This window comes from Lycorma delicatula, chromosome 3, assembly GCF_047948215.1.
Source record: "Lycorma delicatula isolate Av1 chromosome 3, ASM4794821v1, whole genome shotgun sequence".
NCBI lineage: Eukaryota > Metazoa > Arthropoda > Insecta > Hemiptera > Fulgoridae > Lycorma > Lycorma delicatula.
In genome coordinates this window covers 82,148,671-82,171,864 of record NC_134457.1, presented here as the reverse complement: position 1 = coordinate 82,171,864, position 23,194 = coordinate 82,148,671, and the positions used below count along the sequence as shown (strand labels likewise).

The following is a 23,194-nucleotide window of genomic DNA, read 5'->3' as shown; positions in this document are numbered from 1 at the left end:
TTAATACATACCTACTACACGCAAACATTACAAATATACTTATTACAACATAAATATATCTTTATCGCAGGTGGGTTGGAAGAGATTTCTTTTAGGAATAAGCCTCGCCTTTTGTACCTACTTATTTTTTGTAATTTGTGCATTTTTTGTTTACTGACGCGTACAATAAATTGTCAAATAAATAAATAAACAATAAATGAAATAAAAGTAAGTATAACAAAAAAGCAGGTAAGTACTTACTACTTTTTCCGACACTGGCAAACGCTAACATCTATTCACTTTACTTTTCGAAATTTCGGAAACAAATGAGTAACCTTTATCCATGGCAATCGTATTAAATTAGTGAAGAATCAAACAAGTTCATGCAAGATTGCTAGCACACATACCACAAGTCGTATTTCGTCCCTTTGCACGTCTGAACAAGCGTTGCGGAGGGCGCGGCGGCGCTTTGCAAGTCTCGACACGTTCGTTGTACTGAATATGGAATATGCAAGTTTTTACAAGTAACAGTCACTGAGCTTCTCAAAACATTATCTGCCTAGATTGATACGCAAAGTCAAGCCAACATTTTAGTTCTTCACTATCGAAACCAGATGAATTTTCGTGGACCCCCACTTACGAATTGTGAACCCCCATTTTTTGCCACGCCAACGTAGACCCCCGTGGACCCCTGGGAGTCCACCTGGACCACTTTGGGAATCAATGCTCTAGAGTATACTAGTAAAATAGAGTATACTAGTAGGACCAGACAGTCATGACTGTTTTAAAATTTTAACTATGCTTTTTTAAATTTTAACTTTAAATGCATTAATTTAACTCCTGATGGTGGCTTCCAAATAAGTCGAAAGATCTAGAGAACACATCAACATGCTGGTAAGGAGGATTATATTAATTGTTAATTTATTTATTTAACATATCAGCGATACCATGCTTGAGAAATTAAGTTTTATTAAAGAGTTTAAAATTAACTTTTCTTTTCTAAAAATTCCTTTAACTTGGGAAATATGAGACTGGGGTAATTGTATTTTTAAATATGATTGTTATGTACTTGAAATAAGAATGTTCAGTATTTTTTATTATTAATAAATTCAAGAAATGTTTATAGCTTAACATCATGCTTGTATCCTCATTGTTATTATGTACAATATTTCATTAATCTCTAGTTAATAATAATTTTAGAAAAATATTACATTTTTAATAAAAAGTATTCAAATCCAATTGGGTTTTTTAAGATCCCTGGGTTGTACAAATTCATACAAAATGGACTTAAAAAAGATGTAATTATAAGCCTGTTTAAAGTTATTATAATAAAATATATGTTAAAGAAATACTTCTTTAGGATCGGGTCTGACCTTATAAATCAGACTCAGTCTAACATAGGATACATCTAAGTCTTCAGAAGGAAACGTACCAAAAATACAAATTAAGACTCATTTTTTGTATATTTTATATTTCATCATTCTAATTTTATGGAATACTCATTTAATCAGTTTAGTACAATATTTATGATCTTATCTTGAATGTTTAAATTGTGTGTTTTGTTAATATTATCTTTTTTCCAGTTACTGGTAATTATTGTGATTTATTTTTTTAAAGGTATGTAACATCTCCTTGATAGCAGTAGAGTGATTTCAGACAATCAATAAATTAATTGTTGATGCAGCCACGCAAAACTCCAATAATAGCAAAAGTAAATTCTTATATTTATTTTTAAAAATATATAATATATATTTTACATTTATTATTTATTACATAAATTTTAAATATATTGTTATAACTTAAATAAAAAAATTATAATATATTTAAGAAATTTAACAGCTAGTTAATAGATGAAGAGTATTGTTGTTCTTATAACAGTGTTACTGAATTTATGCTGCTTTTATCCTAGAGGTTGTGCAGTTTATCATTTATTCCCATAAAAATGGGTTATTCAGTATTACAAAAATTTATTACTTTTTTATTTTATTTGATATTATAAAAGCCTATATATATATATATATATATATTGGCACAATATTGTTTTGTAGATTTGTTAATAAGAGATTGTGCACTTATCTTCATAGTTAGTTTTTTTATTATACATTTTATTTTTTTGTGAAAACTTTAGCTAACTTTTTTTCTTTTAAATATTTATATTGCTAAGAGAACAAATTTTATGTAAAGTATTTTATTATTATGTAATAGAGTTTTATTTAGATAAGAAAAATTAAATTAATTAATGTATACAATTTTTATTTCATGATATTTCCTTTTCACTTTGTGTCCAGTACTTTAAAAGTATTTGTATTTTAATAAAAAAAAACCTGAATAAAATATTATTTGTTGTATATAATAGGTATATTAATATTATTTTATTTGAATTTTTTAAATTGTAATCTTAATTAAATTTTACTAGTAATATAACATTTTTATTAAATATAGTGATAAATATATTATGCAAAGTTATTAAACAATCTGTGATTTTTCAAACTAAATAATATGGCACATTTAAAAAAAAATTCTTTTTTTGAACAAAAATAACTTGTTTTACTCATTAAATAAATACATTTTGTTGTTAGATTATGTATTTTTATTTAATTTTTTTATACCTTAAAATAATTTTTTTCTTCATTGATATTTAATTCCAGTTTTTGTTTAAATTTTTGATCTTTCTAACTGTTCTCTGATGCAATGAGGTATGAAATGCTTGCTGATTCAGTATATGAAGTTAATGATGAATCTTCAATTTTACTGTAGATTTTTTAGTATTTATTAACTGAAAATCAAATTTGATTAAATTAGTTTGTGTAGTGTTAGTGCAGTAAAGTGTTAGTGTTGGTGCAGTTGTGTTAGTACACCTACAATAGAAAGATTCTTTACTCACATTATGTGTTTGTTTATTGATTGCTTACTAATCTAAGAATAAAATTATCACTAATTTTGTAAAAATAAAATTACTTTTTAAAAATGATGAAAAAATAATGTAAAAAAATATAACATATATTAGCAAAAATTTATTTTTAAAAATTCTTTAAAAGTTTTAATAAATTTTTATTTTTTACATTAATTTATTATAAATCAGAAAGATTGCTTTCTTGACTATAGGTTGTTTTAATAATAGTAACATTTAAAATAGCAACTAGAAAAAATAAAGAAATAGTAACATTTTCATAGAATACATTTTATGAAAATGGACGTAAAATATTGTAAAATATACAATTAAGCATCTGAGGTACACTGACTGTGCTATATATTGTGATGATACTGGTTTGCCAAATTATTTTATAAAGTATTTTTTGAAATTATATGCAGTAAATAAGAATTATTATATTTAATGACAAGGTTAGTGGTTAAACTCGGTGCAAAATTAGCTGATTTTCAAAGTTGAGAGTTCTGAGATTTGAGTCCTTGTAAAGGTAGTTGCTTTTATATGGATTTGAATGCTAGACTGTGGATACCAGTCTTCTTTGGTGTTTGGGTTTCAATTAACCACAAATCTCAGGAGTGGTCAACTTGAATCTATTCCAGACTACATGTTTACACTTGCATTACACTACGTCAGGCTTGGCAAGCCTTTAGCAATGATTGCATCTGCCTGCACACACTCATGCACACCCTCAGAACCGGCAGTAGCTGGAAAACTGGTTGGAGAAAACAAGCATGTATAAGGGATTTAATATATGTTTCATTACTTTGAAATTGTATACTAACATCTGATACTTTGTAAGCCTGATGGAGAAAAAAAACAAATGGTACATACAGAACAGACTGCCTGTGCTAGAATTCTGGCTACATTGTTATAAAAGTTTTGCATGAATGTCACACTAGGGAAAATTTGTACATTTACCAGGGATAAGATAGTTTGTTTTTGAAGGTGGTACAAAAATAGCAGCTTAAGAAAACAGTTTTCATTCCCTAGAACAAAGACACAAACGCCCTAGATTGATTCTTTTATGACAATTTCTTTAGAAACTACCTTAGACCTAAAGCAACTGTGAAATCAGGAGACAATAAATTGCCTGAATATTTTTTTGTGTGGTCAATAGCTATTATAACAATGACTTTACCCAAGGTACCTTGGGTTCATCAGAAACAGCGTTTTCAACAAGAATGTTCTCTATAACTGGAAGATTGTGGGGACCATGGCCAGAAACATTTACGAGCTTTAGATGACAAATATATTATGTATTACTCCAGTGTACATCTGCTCACACAAACGACAGATGGATATGACACTGTTTCAATAATCACCTTGTGATTGGTTGCTTTAAGCACACACCAGTACACTACATCTACACCCACTTGCTGGTAAAGCATTACCATATAACAGGAAAGAAGTGGTGGCTGAAGTAGAAAGGAAAAAACAAAAATGGATCCTATCTGCCCACTCTACTGTTATCCAGACAGTAGAGCCAGACTGGGACTCTAATCTCACTTTAGCTTCATGGCTAAATCAACTTAATTAGAGGTCAAGCCAGAAACTAAAAGACTAAAAAAAATGGACTTCCAAGGTCAATTGTCATCTTACTCCACTAAGGGATGAGTTGGCTAGCTCTGAAGCAGCTATTTGCATACTTTGCCTGGAGAATAGGTTGTGCACTGGAGTGACAAGATGGAGAACTAATTTTCTAAAGTAGCAAATGCTGTCTGTCTATGATGACTTCATTTGTGTTGTGAAGAAGTTCAGGAACCTCAGCACCTGATGCATTTGTAAGCATGATCTTGCTTTAAAGATTACTTCATTTTTGCCAATGGCAAAGTAATAAATGCTCCAGACTTCTGGAAGGACATCATTTAATCTGGACAAGAAAAGTAAGTACAAAATATTTTTAAAATAATCAAAAATGTTGTTTATAAAACATGTAGTGGCAGTGGAATTAATGTGGTATATACATATTTTAAATTTTATAATAAATCATTTCAAAATCATTGTCAGTTGATGAAATAGATGTGTGTGTTGAAATGGTTGAGTACCTTATCGAAGCAAACGGATAATTAATCTCAGACGAAAATGTATGTGTAATACTGTCTTCTAATAAATTATTTACCCACATCAGGAAGGATTTTGTTTACAATAAAAGTAATGACAACAAATCCTAAATATCAGTCTGTTCAATCTACATTTACACTTCCATACTTCTACTTCCCTGATTCTAAACATTTTTAATTTTATATATACCATCTTAGACATTCTGTTGCAAGGAATAAAAGACTGCATAACAAATTTCATTTATAATAATCCTAAAGAAAATATTTAATGTATCATTTCTTGGCTAATTTTTGTATCAGGTCTTACAGAAATATAATTAGTACACATATATTTCATATACAGGTGGTCCAGAGAAACGGGAAATTTTGAATTTGATGTTAGCAGCCCTGTAGGTCTACCAAAAATGGGAAAAATGTTAAACTGAAGAGCAGTAATGGACATTTATTTAGTTGCGATGGAGCAGTGGAAGTGTAGAGTGTACGGTTATTGTAAGAGCGTTTTATCAACATGGTGACAGCTGCACAAAGAGTGTTTCGGCGATGAGATCCCACTCTACAGTCAAGTTCCTTCTTTATACACAATCAAAACTTGGGTTTGTAACTTTGAAGAGACTGGTTTGGCTTTGAAAAAATATAGTGAATGTGTATTGTCTGTACGTATGCCAGAAAACATTGATGCTGTGAAAGCTGATGTGGAAAAGGGTAAGGAGCCTGCATCGTTTGATGCAGAAAATTGCCTCGTCATTGGAGCTCAGACGTCGGGAGCATGCAAAGAATACTTCTTAACCTTAAATTCCATCATTACAAGATTCAGATTGTCCAAGAACTGACACCTAATGATTGTGATTGCATCTGCAATTTTGTGTAAAACTTATCCAAAATCAATGCGAATGCTAACTTTATTGAAAATCTTTGGATGACAAATGAAGCCCATTTTCACTTGAGTGGATATGTGAATAAGCAGAACTTCTATTATTGGGCATAAACAAACCCTGCTCAGCTTTACCAGCATCCATTACACAGTGCTAAACTTACTGTACGGTATGCAGTTTCGTGTCGTGGGACAATAGGTCCTTATTTCTTTGAAGATGAAAGGGGCTCTACTGTCACTTGACATCTCAACGTTATGTGGAGATATCTTTAGAGACATTTTTTGCTCCAAGGCTCCATTCTTTTCCAAATCTTGACCTTCAGCAAACCTGATTTCAACAGGACAGAGCCTCCTGTCCTGACACTGCCTGACAGTCTATATTAGCAGTGAGACATTTGTTTGGGATCGTGTAATTTCAGGGATTGCTAACATTGCTTGGGCATCCCGGTCTTTATAGACCTTTCAATCTGTGACTTCTTTTTATGGGGACATCTGAAGAACCTTGTGTATCAGACTAGACCAAGAAACCTTGCCCTGCTCAAAACACAGATTGAAGAGGAAATTGCCAACATCCTGAACACACTGTGCCGTGCTATGCAAAATTTTCAGAATCAACTTACTAAATGTGTACACAAAAATGGACAGCACTTAAGTGAAGTGATTTTTAAAAAGTAATGTATATTGAAATTTCCACTCTTGTAGAACATATTTTCAACATCAAATAAAGGTTAATAACTTTACTTCATTTTTTTATTACTTAAAATTTTCCTATTTCTTTGCACGACTCTTACGTATGGCCTAGTGCAGGCCTGGCCAACACGTGGCCTACCAGCTGCATGTGACCCAGCAGTTTTATATTTCTATTGAAACTTTTGTTTCTCGTTGTATGTATACAAAAGATATTAAATAAATGAAAATTTGCATATGTTGTTGCTATAATGCGAAAGTGCAACTATGAACTCCAGTTCTATATTTGACATCCACGAAGGCCAAATGTTACTGAAAGGATCAGTTTTGTTAGGCAACCATCTGTAATTTGAATGCAGTTATGCAATAAAGAACCGATTCACACACCTTTGCGCTTAGTAATGTAGGAGAGTGGAATGATGATGTCAAGCAGTGGGCAGCAGGTTGTCCGTGAGGAACCGATGTATTGTTTTGTGAGCTGAATGAGAGAGATGTATGATAGGAATGCGAACTGAGAACACATGTGTTGCCCGCATAATTCATTTTAATTGTAATTTTAATTCTAATAATAAAAAATACATACATATTATGTTACAGTAATTGACATGTGAAAAAACATTGGTTCCTTGTGAATAAAAGTGACATCTGAAGACATCAAATTTTTTCCAAAGAAATTCTGAAATTTATTCAAGTGAGTATATTGTAAAATTTAATGCAAGTAAAATTAAAAATTAGTAAGGTTTTAACTAAATGTTAAATTCAGGTGTCAAGTGATCACCATTTGCATTAAGTTTAAAAAAGTTATTAAATATTGGTATTTTTACATAATATTAATATATTATTACAAAACAAGAATACTAAATTTACTTAAAAAAGTAAATCTTATTGCTCTGTGTACTATACCAATATTCTCTAACATTTTATTTGCAATTTTTTTTTTAACATTTCAGGATGTATTCAAAGAAAAGAAAAACTGCTGATGAAAACAGGAAATTGAATTATCGTTGGAAAAAACTATTTTTTCACAATGCAAAACTCAAAATTAATGTGTTTAATTTGTAGAGAGACAATCGCTTTATTTAAGTAAAATAACATTAAAAGGCATCATGAGACAAAACATATTGATTATGTAAATTTCAGTAAAGAAGTAAAAAGTTTAAAATTAACTGTGCTTAAATCGCATCTGAAAGCTCAGCAGACGATAGTTGCTTCACCATTACAACAATCTACCATTGTTAAAGTAAGTTATTCTGTTGCCATGTTGATTACAAAGAAAATGAAAGTATTTTCAGATGGTGAACTGGTGAAGGACTGTTTGGAAGCAGTTATAAAAAGATGTTTTGCCCGATAAAAGCAAATTTTCAAGTATCAGTCTTTCACACCAAATTATATGTCGTCACATTGATGACATTTCAGCTGAAACAGTAATAACTTTGAGAGATAAATTTAACCAATTCAAAGCGTATTCTCTGGCATTTGATGAAAGTACAGATATCTCATATTGACACATGTCAACTTGTGGTATTTATTTGTGGTGTGACTAATTCATTCTAAGTTTTCTTGGTTGTTTTTTCGTCTATGTGTACAGGATTTGTCAGTTGGTGATTTGTGGACTTGCATGTGAATTTTTAGGTTTTTTTGGATAACTAATTGTGCGTTGTGTGTTTTTTTTAGTTTTTTGCTTAAGTTATTGTACACTGGTGTAGTTATGATTCTAAGTGAAAATTTTCTAAGTCATTGTACAAGAAAATACAAGACGGTGACATCATAACACAAATAACGACTTAGAAAAATTTCACGGTTTAGCAAATTTTTTCCAAGTCCTGGATAATATAATGGGAAACTTTCTTTAGAACTTTCTATACATTTTTCTACTCATCTCTTCCTTCCCCAATCAATTCCTTCAGGTTCTTGCCAAAACCTGACATTTCCCTTTTGGTCCCCCCCAGAATTTTTGAGTCCATTTTCGGTCAAATACATTTTACTTACCCCCTGGTCACCCTAAAAAATAGCGTGTGAGGTGTCAAATCAATCGAATTTTGACCCTCTACAATGTACTGTTGGTCTGATCAAGATTGGATCAGACCAGAAGATGGAAGGAAACACAAAAATCGCTTCCCAATATGGAGATAACAATGCCATCTACTTTGGAGATGACCCCAACGACTGAATCTACAAATATGGATTCTAAGCACAGGAAAAATGGCATAGGCCCAAGCCCGCAGAAGAAGAAGAAGAACCATTACCTGGGAGTATGGAAGAGTTGACAAATCAGCCAGGACTCTTCTTGATTAAGTCAAAGCAGAATTTGAGTTTGGGTCTACGTAACTATATAGGTCAGCATGAGGAAAACCTTACTAAAATCTATAATGGATTTAATAATGCAGGCACCCAAACTGAGGGAAATAAGGAGTTTGTGATCAGGAAATTGTTGAATAAACAACTATTTGATGAGGAAGTTGTTAACTTGGTGATACGGAGATGGCTGGCTCAGCTATCAAAGAGTATTCAGATAGTGGATGATCTAACCAAGACACAAGGAGATATTGGATACCTTCGTGATCTTGCCGATACCCATGAGAGAAAAGGTACTATGGCAGACTCCATAATAAATAGTATCATAAAGTCAGCTACGGTAACGAAAGAAGATACAATGGTAATGGAGATAGATAATCCCTCCATTAACAAAACAACTTAAAAAGGTTTTTTACTCATCTACAGAAGGTGAAGAGGTGACCCTAAGAAGCATGCTGGTAGCTCTGAAGAAGATAAGGGAGAAAGCTGAAGCACTCACATTGACTATCCCTGGCAACTGATTGAGTGCAGCGCTTTAGAAAATGCTGAGTTATTTATACCAAGGGGACAAAGATAAAATCAAAGTTTATGTTTTCCCAGAACAGAAGAAGTTAACAGAGCAAAGACTATGAATAGGATGGGTACACTGCCGAGTTCAGATTAGAGAGTGAAAAAAGAAAGATGCTTCCACTGCTGGGGCATCAGCTGGTTGCAAGGAGTAGACTGGTCAAACTTGTGTTTTAACTGGAGCAAACCTGGTCACAAGCATACCCAATGCAAGATGCCCACGAACTGCACAATTTGTGGTACGGAGGGCCACAAGATGAAGAAATGTGTGCCCCCAAATGAAATATCTCCAGATATTTATACAGGAATTTACTATGTATAAATATCTCCAGGTATTTGTATGGGAAGAAATAGACTTAACGCAAGACCTCTGTTGGGACACTGTGGTGAGAAAGTGTGTCAATATGATCATATTGTCAGAACCAAATATGTCGATGACCTTGGGGCCTGCGTGGCTAGTAGATCACTTCTATCAGTGATAGGTTGAAAAACCTATCACTGCACTGAAAAGTGTCTGGTGTTTCTGTAGTAAAAAGTGGAGCAGGACAAGGCTTTGGGCTGATTTGGGTACTGTAGTAGTCTTTTCATGTTATCTATCACTCACCCAGTTCTGATATTGTTGATTTTTGTAACTTCCTGGATGAACTTGCTGAGGAAATTACATTACACAGGCGGAGGAACATACTAATTGCTGAGGACTTCTGCGCTAAAAGTCCTGAATTTTGTGGGGTGGTAAACAGCATACGAGCCCAACACCTTAGCGACAGGGTAAATGCGCTAGGGTTAGTATGTATTAATGGTGAGGGGGTGACCTTTCAGAGAGGGGTCTCCCATTCTGCAATTGATCTGGTATTTGTACCTATGGAGAGCATCAACGACTACATGAACTGCAATTCTAGAGATGGAGAATCTTTCAGACAACCTATACATAGTCTATGAAACTAGGACAGTGTTGGCCGTCCCACCTTACCAAGAATGATAGTATCCAAAAAAGGATGCATCCAATTTAGTGGAAGAATACAAGCTAGATGGCTGTGATGATATTCCTGAGGAATTTGGTGACAATACTCTAGGAGGAATGTGAAAAATCTGGTGTTTTAGTTCCTAAAAGGGCAAATAAACATGCATATTAGTGGATGGAGGAGATAGAAATCCTTTGAAAGCAAGCATGGAAAACAAGAAGAGCATATCAATGCTTGGCAAAGAGTAATGCTCCTGATAGGGATAAGGCTTGGTCAAATTATATTACAGCTAGAATAATATATAAAGCAACCATTAAAAGTGCTAAAAAACCGTGTTGGAAGAGTTTATGCGAGTGGTAGCGTCTTGGCCTTTCAACTGGAGGTCCTGGGTTCGAATCCCGGTCAGGCATGGCATTTTCACACATGTTATAAATCATTCATCTCATCCTCTGAAGCAATACCTAACGATGGTCCTGGAGGTTAAAAAGAAAAAAAAAGGAAGAGTTTATGTGAGCATAGTATCGATCATGACCAATGGGGAAGAGGATTTTAACTGGTCACTGGAAGACTCTGAAGGAGACTTCCAGCACTAATGGAGGGTTATGTGAGGGAGTGAGGGAGGCGATGGCCTTACATTTCCCACAATGTGATGATCTCCCTAGAGAGGAGATATATTGTGAACAGTTCCGTGTCATCCACCACTGTGACCTTATCGAGTCGGGCAGAAAGATGAAGATAAGGAAAAGCCCAGGATCAGATGGCATACCGGCTGAGATTGAATGGGGTGCTGCTTGATGAATTTATACCCACATCTTTAAAGAAGTGAGGGGGTATTTATTAAAAAACGTGGAGCTGAGAATTCACCAGGTGGATATGGACTGATTAATCTCAAATAATATTTGCAAGCTTCTTGAGTGGATGCTGGAGCCCAGGCTTAGACTGGACATAGAGAATAAAAGAGGTTTGAGGGAGCACCAATATGGCTTCCAAAAAGGTAGATCCACCACTGAGGCAGCAGGCTGGGTGATGAGGATAATGATGAAGCAGTAACAGGCACTTACATACCAGGGAAGCGGCAGTGGTTATTTTGCTGGACTTCAAAAACACATTTGGTTCTCTCTGATGGGGTAACTTTTTGGGTGCTCAGAGAAAGAGGGTTGCAAATTATTTAAGAAGGATGGTGAAAAAGTACCTGGAAGGTAGGGAGCTAATATACTGTGTGAATGGGATGCAGACTAGATTTAGAGCCACATGCGAGATGCCCCAGGGCTCTGTCATGAATCCCCTTCTTTGGTGTCTGGTTATGATGGGGGTGTTAAGGCTAGACTACCCTGCTGGGATTGCTCCCATTGCCTTTGTGGTGTTGGCGAGGCGCAAAGAGGATGTTGCTGCAAGAGTGAACATGGCCATTGACATGAATAACAGTTGGATGATGGATAAGGGGTTGACGTTATCTCATGAAAAACACAGTTTATTGCTGTGACTGGAAGACGGATCATCAGGGAGATACCAATACATGTGGAAGGTCATCCTGTGCGATCAGAGGCTAAAATGAAATACCTAGGGATTTGGTTAGATCAAAGAAGAAACTTTTTGGAACACGTGAAGGAAACATGTACAAAGGCAGGGACGATGGTTAAGAACTTCAGTAAACTCCTAGTGAATGCATTGGGCTCTTGATCATCAAAGAGAAGGCTATATGTACATTTAGGAAATTAAGTCTTGTTGTATGTTGACCAGTCTGGAGGGACGCTTTGGATGTTGACAGGAACAGGCAAGCCCTTGAGGGGGTCTAGAGACAGATGGTCCTCAGGGTTGTAGCGGCTTATTCGTCGATTTCAAGTGATGCTATTTTCATTATAGTGGGAGTCCCTCTGGTGCAGCAATTAGCCAGCATGAGTATGAGAATCAGCAGGGGTGAAAGCACAGATGTGGCATACAGAGGCATGATGACAGATTGGCTGAATAAGTGGAATAATTCAACAAAAGGATGTTGGACGTATTGTTTGATAAAAGAAATTAAACCATGGACCAGGAGCAGATTTGGTAAACTCAACTATTGGTTCACCCAGTTCCTTACCGGTCCTGGTGTCTTTACGACTTACCTTCATGCGAGAAGAAGAGCTGATGATGAAAGCTGCCTCTATTGTGAACAGCTAGATACTCCGGAACACATGATTTTTTCATGCCCAAGATGAACAAGGGAGAGGAGAATGTATGAAAGCATAACAGGCACAATTACTCTGGATAATCTGATTGGAAGCATGCTTTCTGGAGTACAGAAATTTGAGGCTATTTCCAAGTACATCACTGGGGTACTCCCAAGGAAAGATAAGGGGGTAAAGGGCAGCCCCTTATGGAGTTGTCGTTGATTCAGGCTTGCTTGGATGGGCAGTGGCGAGGAAGTAAGGAGACTCTGGATCTCCTAAGCTGGCAGGATACCCAGGGACTGATGAAGAGGGATGGGAAAGACTAAAAAGACCCGACACTGGTGGGGGAAACCAGAAATGGTGTATCCCCATTAGAGTGGGCAAGAAAAACAAAAGATTCGACTGGCGATCCAACCTGTCATGCCAGACTTACAGCCGGTAGGCGGGAAGAGTCATTAGAGTAAAAGTACAACCCGTGTATCAAGCGATGCTTTAAAGATCCGGTGCAGAGGTGTAAAAAAAAGTGACAGAAGAAATGTTATATCTTTTAAATTTAAAAGACACAACTAGAGAAGATATTTTCCAGGCGATTGAAAAAATGTTTAGCTAAAAATATCTTAATATCTAAATTTTGAGGCTTTTTTTTGGATGGAGGCGCCTACTTTGATAGGTAAAAATAAGGGAGCTGTAAAATTACTTATGGATAAGGTAGATTGCAGAGACATTAAAACCAATGATATTTTTTATTATTCACTGTTTGATACATCAACAAAATTTATGTGCTCAACTATTATGACGTATTCTTGAATCACATTATGAACGTAGTTATAAAGATAGTAAATTACATTCGTTCACATGCTCTTCAGCATTGGCAATTCAAAGAATTCCTTAGCGAATTAACTTCTGAATATGGTGATATCGTTTATTTTACCTATGTTAGATGGCTAAGTCATGGAAAATGTTTAAAAAAACTGTTTAATTTACTGGAGGAAATAGATTTTATTTATGAATGAGAAACAAGAATCTGTTCCTGTATTAAGTGATGATGTTTGGTTGTTAGACCTATGTTTTTTAGTGGATATAACAGAAAAACTTAATCAGCTAAATAAGGACTTGCACGGGCAAGATAATTTAATAATCAATTGTATTTCACCAAAGCTTTTAATAAGAAATTATTGTTATTTGAGTGCCAACTTAGAAATAATAATGCTCAACATTTTCCACTGTTAAATAACTTCCCAAAAAGCCAACCAAGAATTTCTTGAAATATGCTAATGAAATAAAGAAACTTATAACTGCATTTGATGGTCATTTCTCAGAATTATCAAAATATGATAAAATTTTTAAAATATTTTCATGTTGATGTGTTGATGTGAACAGTGTTCCTGAAAATCTGCAAATGGAGTTAATTGAGTTACAGTGCAACAATGAAATGAAACAAATTTCTGTGTCCACATCAAAAATTAATTTTTACAATACTTATATTACATCCGAAAGTTATTGCAACTTAAGATATTTTGCACGAGTTGTAAGTGCTTTTACACCCACATATGTTTGTAAAACTTTTTTTTCAAGATGAAAATTACAAAGAGTTCATCACGTGCTTCATTAATTGATGCCAATTTAGAAAACCAGCTAAGATATGCAAAGTTGAACATAAATATAGATTTATAAAAATTTAGTGCAAGAAAGGATAAACAATTATCTCATTAATTAAGACTCGGAAGTTAATTATATTGAATCATAGTATAACAATAAAGTTCTTGACCTTTTTATAAGCTTTCATAAGAATCGTTGATTTCAATATATTATCAGCTGTATTATGGACTTATTGTAATTGTTATTTACTAAGTTTTTTTTTTTAATTTCCTTTGTTGGCTAACAATTTTACCTAAAAATATAATTTGTGCAAAAAATTAAAAGAGCAATGTATTCTTACTAAACCTTATTTTAACAAAATGTTTAAAATAAACAAACTATTAATCACTGTTTAATTGAATGACAGAGAATTCAATCTGAAGTACTTAAGTATTTGTGGCTTTGTTCATTGTATCTTTTTTCTGATACAAATTTTGATTGGGACACCTGTAATTTGGGTTTGCTCGATTCTCTTCAGATATTGAAATAGATTAATCTCATGAATAAAATTGGTAACTGATAATTTATTGTTTCAAACTATTGTATGAATGACACGATTGTCTAGTTCAATTGGGAGAGCTAGCACAAAGCAACTAATGTACTCCTTTAAATAGGAAGCAATATATTATAAAGCCCATCAGTAAAAAGTAAAGGGATAAGTTAGGTAATAATTGCAGTTAGGTGTTTTACATATTACTGCCAGTTCTATTCTCCATTTATTATATAAAGAGCATTTTCACTATCATAGAAAGTTGAAGATAGATGACACTGACTGACAGGTGAATTCCAAAAAAAAAACTGTTTACTGTTTCAGTTTGACTCAAAAATCTGATTTTTCTTAAGTTTATCTAATAAAGATTAGAATATATAGAATTGAAAACTGTGCACTTAGAACATAGTAATTATGTTAAGGTGAAATAAGCAACAGTATTATAACAAGTAAACAAGTATAAACAGCAGTCAGTTAAAATACAGCAATATATATATTTTCTTGGGTTATTTACCCAAAGAAATTCATGTATCTCAAATGAATTCTTAACCTAAAAATGTTACATAAATAAAAAAATATTCTATAATTATTCATTTATCTTTTAAATTAATTTTGTGCTGATCTTTAAACAGGGAGATGCTAGCTTTTCATTTTCAATGTCTCTAGCTCTTAGCAATTAAATAATAACAAAAAACAGTTTATTAATTAATAACAATAATGGCAGTTCATCCTTTTTTTGGAAGTAGAATACTGATGAGAGCAATAATGACAATAATGAAACTCTTGAGAGTAACATATTGGCATTATCCCTCTCATCAGATTATGGCCCTTGGCACTAGTGTTTAATATTGTTTTAGTTACATGAACAGTGCTATTATTGTGTATATTTTTCACTTTATGGAGGTTCTGCAGTTAAGGCTCTCATTTTTGCATAGCCTAATCTCTATAGACATGTAAAAATTGTTTTCCAGTAAAGTTGATTTTTGTACTAAAACCGTATGAGGGATCAGTTTCTTTTTTTGACATGATAGATTATAGTGATTGGAAGTTTGATATGCAGTTCTATCTTGAACATGAGGGTTTATAGAAATGCATATTAAGTGACACATCAGCTACCACAAATGAATGTAACATGGTGGAAGCCAAGGCCACACTTGTATTAGCTGTGGGTATTGGTAATTATTCTCACATCAAAAATGATACATGAAGTGAAGCAGAGTTAGGAGAATCTGGAGACAGATTTCAAAGACTCAGGTTTCACTTGCAAGATCACTTTGTTGGAAAACCTTATCACTATCAAACTTAATAATTGTTTGAATGCAGCAGAATACGTCAACACTCATAAATAAGCACTGCATAGAAGTTAAATGCATTGGACTCCAAAGTTTCCACAGAATGGATCGGCATTCTATTTCTTGCTGATTTACTTGACACTTACAGGCCTATGATAATGTCTTTAGGAAGTTCAAAAGTAACTTTAAAAGCTGACTAATGTCAAAATTAGTATATTGCAAGATGTCAAGCATATCTCCAATGAAAGTGCTGTGGATTCAGTTTTCTTTATTAAGAATAGTAAACAATCCAATGCATGACACAAAATAAAAGGAAAACCTAGATGTTATAATTGCAGTAATTATGGACACATTGCCAAATTTTGTTGTGAATCCAAGAAACAAAGTGCTTATTCAAATCTATGTACTGCAAAGCCACTCGAAGACAGTGATGATGCAGCTTAACCCACTGGGTTAGTCTAATGGTGAACACATCTTTGCAAATCAGCTTATTTCGAAGTTGAGAGTTCCAAGGTTCAAATCCTAGTAAAGGCAGTTACTTTTAAAGGGATTTGAATACTAGATTGTGGATACGGTGTTCTTTGGTGGTTGGGTTTCAATTAACCACACATCTCAGAAATGGTCAACCTGAGACTGTCAAGACTACACTTCACTTACACTCGTACACATCATCCTCTGAAGTAATACCTGACAGTGATTCCCAGAGGCTAAACAGGAAAAAAGTGATGATGCAGCTGCTTGGCTAGTTGTCAACAAGATATTCCAAATGGTGGTATTTAAATTCAGATTTGACAGATCACATGACTTCGATAATAATTGTTTGCTCCAGATAAAGTTTAATCTAATTTCTGGAATTAAGCCAGTGACTCTTGCAAACAAACTTATTGTTACAGCGTACAGACAAGGTGAGATAAGTTTCAGAGTATTAATGCATAATAAAATAGAAAAGGTAGCAATGAACTCTGCACTATATTTCCTAATTTGGGACAAAATCTGGTCTCCGTTGGAAAGTTGATAGGATTACATTTCAAATTAGTCAGTGAAGACAATCATTGCCATATTATCAATAAGAAAAATGTTTTTACTTGCCATCGCTGTGAAAGTGAATAATGTAGAATCAGTCCTTTAGAATAAGCTTGTGTAAGTATTAAAAGCAGCAACAAGTAAATAAGTTGCTCTGAGTTTATTTATTGCAATTATTCCTCTCATCAGATACTCTAAGAAATACAGAAGAGAAATTTCTGATAGTTCAGAAATGTATCTCTTCTGTATTTTTTGCTGTAGAAAGTTTACATTGCAGGAAATGAACAGGTAAATAAGTCCTAATTTTTACATTTTCTGCCTTTATAAATAATATGTTAGTAATTAAACATGTATAATTTATTTTAGCAACTGTAGGCTGAACCTAATTATAGCTATACTTTGCCTATGTTTTTAAATGATAGAAAAATGAATTCTATTGTATGTGCATAAGATTCTAAATAAGATTTTAACTCAGAACATATCATTTGGAAGGGAAAACTGCTACCACATCAGCTTACAGTAATAAATGAAAAATTAATTAAAAATAATATTACATTATAATTTTTTTTTGGGGTGAGTGAGAAACACTTTCGCATTATCATCACCCGGAACAAACATAATACATTACAAAAAAAACAACAAAATATTAAAATAATTATTTAATAGTCAAATATATGCACAATCTTAAGATACTAAACAGAAGATAATCGATAGCATACTCACTGTTTCTTAAAATATCTTGGTTGTTAGCTCCTAATTTAAATTTACGATGCAATGCCACATAGCACACACAGACCACAAGGAGGTGTATCGTTAGATGGCAGTTGTAAATTAATGAATCAGTGAAGGTACCTAGTGAATCAGGCATTGGCCTTATTCATTAGGTGTTCTTGTGTAAGGTTTGTGTGCCCTATTAACAAATGGCAAATAACAACCTTTTCTAAGCTATTATTGCATGAAAAGTTTGATGAAACCACACTATCCTTGATGTGTCGATTACTTACTATAGCAGTCTGCCAACTTGCCACTTTCTTTGAAGAGTGTTTTTAACAGAATTAATAAAATCAGTAGTAGTAACACAAATGGTGGAAGACGTTTACATGCATCTTTAGCACATGGCTAGGGATGCAGCAGAAACTCACTTTTGTGTTACGACAGTTCAACTCTGTGATTACTTTAAGAATTTCAGTGATGATAGTAGGATCTCTAGAATACAAATTTTCTAAAGCTTGGAGTGCACTACATGAATTGCTACAAATAAGGATTTGACAGTATTTTGGGTTAATGATATTCAAAGTCTTATTGATGGTGTACAGTTCAGCATTGTAGACATTTGTATTACCAGATAGACCTAACATATAGTTTCTATCATTTACAGCAAAAGTGTGTCCAACAGTATCAGTCTGTTTTGACCCATTCATATATACTACTGCATCTGGGTTTGTCTTGGACAGAAATTGGTAAAACATTTGCTGAAAAACGATAGAAGTTGTTGATTTTTTATTATATATGATGAGGTCATAATTAAAATTATGTGGTTGAGTATCCACAGAGGTTATGAACAGGGATAGGTTGGGAAAATAGAAAATTTGTTACAATTTAAAAGGGTACAGTAAACGTGGGGTATGAAACACCCATTGGTGGTATATAACATGGATGGTTTTCATACTGTTGTAAATAAGGGCTTGTGAGGATTGCTTTAAAAACTGGGTGGTTTGGTTGTCCTTTAAGATGGGCTAAGATGTTAGCAACTAGTCCCATGTATACCAAAGTGATGGCCCACCACAATCAACAAGTATGCTTATGACAGGGCTTGATCTAAAGAGGCCTGCAGCAAGACAAAGAAAAGCATGATGTACAGCACCCAGCATCTTAGGGATGGTATGACGCTCTGAAGAGTAGGTGATGTAACCGTAATCCAATGGGACCAAACTAAAGAATAAAAAAAAATATAACATATATGATTGGTCGGCTCCCCACTTGGCGTTGCTAAGGACTCTTAGCATATCTAGAATTTTCAAACTTCTAGCTTTTGACTGTTTTCTATGTTTGACCTATAAGATTGCTATCAAAAATCAAACCTTAAAATTTAACATCAGGAGAGATAGCAATTGGCTCTCCATTGAGAAGGAGTTGTGGAATAAAATGGTCTTTTAGGTGAGAAAAGACAACACATTTTGCTTTCTCAAGTGAGAATGTGAAGCCAAGCTTCAAGGTGAGATATATAGTATTTTGTACTGTCCTCTGAAGCTGTTTATGATTAACTCTATCAACGGTTAATTCATGCCAGGTTTCATGGGGCTCCCAATTTGTTGGGTTGTGGGCCTTGATTTGGCACTGAATTGGTCACCTTCCCACACTTGAAACACTTGTGTTTTGTTTAAATATTACAAAACAAGGCTGTGGCTGTGGCTGTTTATATACATATACAACAAGGTTGTGATATACATAGCAAAGTCATCAACAAATTGAGAACATGAAACAGGTAGTACACATTTAGTAATGCTGTTAATGGCTGTAGTAAACAAGGTGGCTCTTAATTCACTACCTTGGGGCACTCCATTCCCTAAGGTGATGCTATTCAACACAGAATCTCCAACATGAACATGGAAAGTTTGGAATTTAAGAAACCTCTAATAAAGGCAAGCATATTGCCCACAACTCCCTTTCTTTGAGGGTGTCTAGAATATCATGTCACCAGACCATGTTTTATGCCCTCCTGATGTCAAAGAAAATAACGAGTTGCTGGTGGAGTAGAAAAGCATTTTGGATAGCTGTTTCTAGTGATACCAAATAGTCAATGGAAAATCATCTTTGGCATAAACTACACTGCTTAGGAGATATTAGGGCATGTTTCTCTAAATACTGTGTAAGCCTCTGGTTCACCATTTTCTCCATCACTTTGTACAAAATGCTTGACAAGCAAAGGATATAGGGCAATAGGTGTATGTCCTACCCAAAGTATATCCTTAGGTAGATAGGACGGTAATCTGAGGAGCATGCTTTGTCTCTACCAGAAAATACTATATTTAAATACTGGTACCACAATGGCTTCTGACCAGACAGGTGAGAAGACTTACACAGAGAACACATTATAAGTATGCAGTAGGTGATGTAGTGTCGAATTGGTTGCTGAAAGGTTGAGAGCATACTGAGATGAATGTTGTCAGGTCCAGGGGAGGTGTCAAGTGAGTTTTTTAATAAATGCGATAACTCATTAAAGTAAGCATTTAATTTACAGACTGAACCTACAAATTTAACAGTACTATTTCCATCTGTATTTTATATCTTTGAAATTCATTAATATATATATGAAATTAGGGACACCGACAAAAACAATCTGCCAGGTTAGTTGTGACTGCAGAAGTTGATGTTAGAAGTTCTCCTTCATGAATAAGTCTGAGGATAGACTGTTTCTGAGATATGCAAATTGCATGAAGCTTCTTCCATACAGTAGATGTGGGAGTAGTGCGTGAGATGGTGCCTACGTAATTCCTCCATGACTTTCTCCTAGCATCTGTTAATTCTCTTTGAATAGTAACAGTTATAAAAAGATTTTGTTAAATGTAGTTATTAAGCTAAAAAATATTCTTTGAATCATATATATATATATATATAACTCAGTTTATGTGTTTGTGAATATCAACTAACATTAAAATTTTAAATATAATCTTTAACAGTCTTATGTCCATCCCTAAATTTGCTAAAGATACTGTACATGTTGCAGATGATCGGCTACTACCCAATGTTTATTACTTCATTCAATTAATTCCAAAAATGTTAATAGTGCATTTTATTAAATATCATATATAAAAAAACTTCTATACAGAAATGTTGTCCTGTAAAGGTTGTAATTGTTACACCACTAGCAAATAATAAAAGCAGTTTGATAAGAGGAATAAGCTGGCTTTAGAAAAGGTACTTCCTGTGTTTATAATATACTTAATATTTATTCTTTAAACATATGTTTTAGAAAAATGAAGAATCTAATATGGAAAAAAAATTTTTAGTTTTCAGTATTCTTTTTTCAGTGACACTGATATTATAACAAGAACTAAAGCTCTTGTGAATGAAAACTACAGGATTCCAGTAAAGAGTATAGAATGAATTGGATAAAGTGGATGATAAAATTAGAATTAATATGAAAAGAGGAAGTATGTCAGAAAGTGGTTTATGAGAGTTTTATAGGTTGTGTTTCTCATTTTTTATTAATTTTTGTTAGTAGGTTATAAAATGCTTTAAACAGTGTATAAAATGTGAATTTTAATTTCTAGTGCAACAATACAGTGTTAATAATTAGAAAATGTTTAATGTAATTGGCAATTTTATAATCTTTGACAAGTTGAATTTAATTTATCTAAAGTTTTGATTAAACAATCTAGTTTTTTAAATTTAAAAAAATTGTTTTTTCATTTTCTAAAATTATTAGTATAAAAAATTAAAAATCTTTATATTTTGGAATTAAGAAAATAATTAACCTGAAGAGGAAAATAAACATGAGCTAAAGTGTAAATATGTCAGCTGTTTGTATTTGGCAATAGAACTTAAAAAAAAAAAAAAAAAAATGTATTAAATTTTGTTATGTACAAATGTATTAAATTCAAACTAATCAACAGTGCTATTTTTTCACCATTTACATTTAACTTGCTATGTACTTCATTTATACAAAATTACAGTAATGATTTTCAAAAAGCTATCAAAGTTTTATTTCACATGAAACAATGTTTAAATCAGTGTACTAAAGAGTTCAATGAAAATGGAGAAGAGTCAGAGAAAAATTGGATCACAAATTGGATGGAATCAGACTGGTATAAATATAAAGAAAACAAATTAATCAATAACTTAGAGTATTCATCATTTACATGTGATTTGCCATTATATACTTCTTGCTTTAGATACTATTCTAACAATTTTAAAAAAGATGAAAATATTTTAAGTTGTCTAAAATACTCTACACAGTATAAAAAAATTGAAGAAGAAAATCTACATCTAACAGAAAAACGCATTAATTGGGTGAGAATAAAAATGATATGTTTGTTTTTAAGTTTAATTTTATGTTGGATTTTTTATGTCTTTGGTTCTCCTTATAAAGATAAAAAAGGTAACATAATCAAAGATGAATTTAGTGAACTAAAGTTACCAAAACAATATGTAAAACGAATATTAAAAGGAATGGATTCATTTTTGAATAGTATGAATCAGCCAGTTATGCATAAATTGTTACCAGATTCAGAAACATTGAAATATACATTGCAATTTAATAATTATTCATTTTTATTTAAACCAAAATATACATTGGTATTAGAACTGACTGATTTACTGGTTCATGCAGACTGGACTTATGAAACCGGTTGGAGATTTAAAAAAAGACCTGGTGTTGATAAGTTTCTTGAACTGGTAGCATTACCATTGTTTGAATTGGTTGTTTTTACTATAATACAAAACAGAGTTGCATGCCCTTTATTAGAAGAACTGGATCCTCAAAGGTATATTGTATTTAAACTTAGTAAAACTTCAACTGAACTCATTGATGGACAGTATGTAAAGAATTTAGATTATTTAAATCGTGATCTTAAAAAAGTTATTGTTGTCGATTGGAATGAAAATTCAGTTAAATTACACAGAAATAACGCAATTATAATACCACGCTGGACCGGACAAGATGATGATAGAACTCTTGTTGAACTTGCACTTTTTCTTAGAACAATTGCTTACACTGATGTTGAAGATGTAAGAGAAATTCTTAAGTACTATACTGAATTTGACAATCCGGTTGAAGCATATAGGGAAAACAACAGAAAACTTTCAGATAAAATAAAAACAAGAAATAATTGATTAGAATTTCGGATAAAATTATGTTATATATTTCAGAACAGCCTGAGCTATTTTTAAATGGCTTTTTGTGATTTAACTCAAAAAAAAAAAAAAAAAAAAAAAAAAAAAAAAAAAAAAAAAAAAAAAAAAAAAATTAATGTTTAATCTCTGAATCAAACTTTAAATCTTTATTATCATACTTAATTATGTTACAGAAATGTTTATTAATAATTATGTGTTAGCAGTTTTTTCTTTACTGATTTCCAGTTAAATCCAGCAAAAAACAAATACATATAATATTGTTCATTAACAATGAAAAGAGAAAGATTGTTATGATAACCTCGCATAAAAAAAATTTAATTGCATTCTTCACTTTTTTTTTGGTTTCTTCCAAAAAATAAACTAAATTATAGTTTTTTCTTTTTTTTAATATTTAA

General features: G+C 32.9%; 2 protein-coding genes across 7 annotated transcripts in view; both read left to right on the top strand.

Moving 5' to 3' along the window:
- Positions 1 to 2,559, top strand: part of LOC142321739 (uncharacterized) — a 448,717-nt gene extending 446,158 nt beyond the window's left edge. For all 6 annotated transcript variants that reach the window (XM_075360075.1, XM_075360074.1, XM_075360072.1 and 3 more), the window contains one exon: positions 1,597 to 2,559. In XM_075360075.1, the coding sequence (XP_075216190.1) occupies positions 1,597 to 1,615 (19 nt within the window). In that variant the 3' untranslated portion in view covers positions 1,616 to 2,559. The remainder of the gene's footprint in view (positions 1 to 1,596) is intronic.
- LOC142321741 (mitochondrial import inner membrane translocase subunit TIM50-A-like) lies at positions 1,668 to 22,911 on the top strand. The gene is made up of 4 exons (XM_075360078.1): positions 1,668 to 1,690; positions 7,124 to 7,217; positions 7,477 to 7,766; positions 20,954 to 22,911. Exon 4 carries the CDS (start codon positions 21,525 to 21,527, stop codon positions 22,776 to 22,778), a length of 1,254 nt encoding a protein of 417 aa, XP_075216193.1. The 5' UTR covers positions 1,668 to 1,690; positions 7,124 to 7,217; positions 7,477 to 7,766; positions 20,954 to 21,524; the 3' UTR covers positions 22,779 to 22,911.
- Positions 22,912 to 23,194: the final 283 nt, after the last annotated feature.

Bases quoted from the DNA above. Each gene is read 5' to 3' on its own strand.
- LOC142321741 (XM_075360078.1), top strand. From the start codon at position 21,525: ATGTACAAATGTATTAAATTCAAACTAATCAACAGTGCTATTTTTTCA.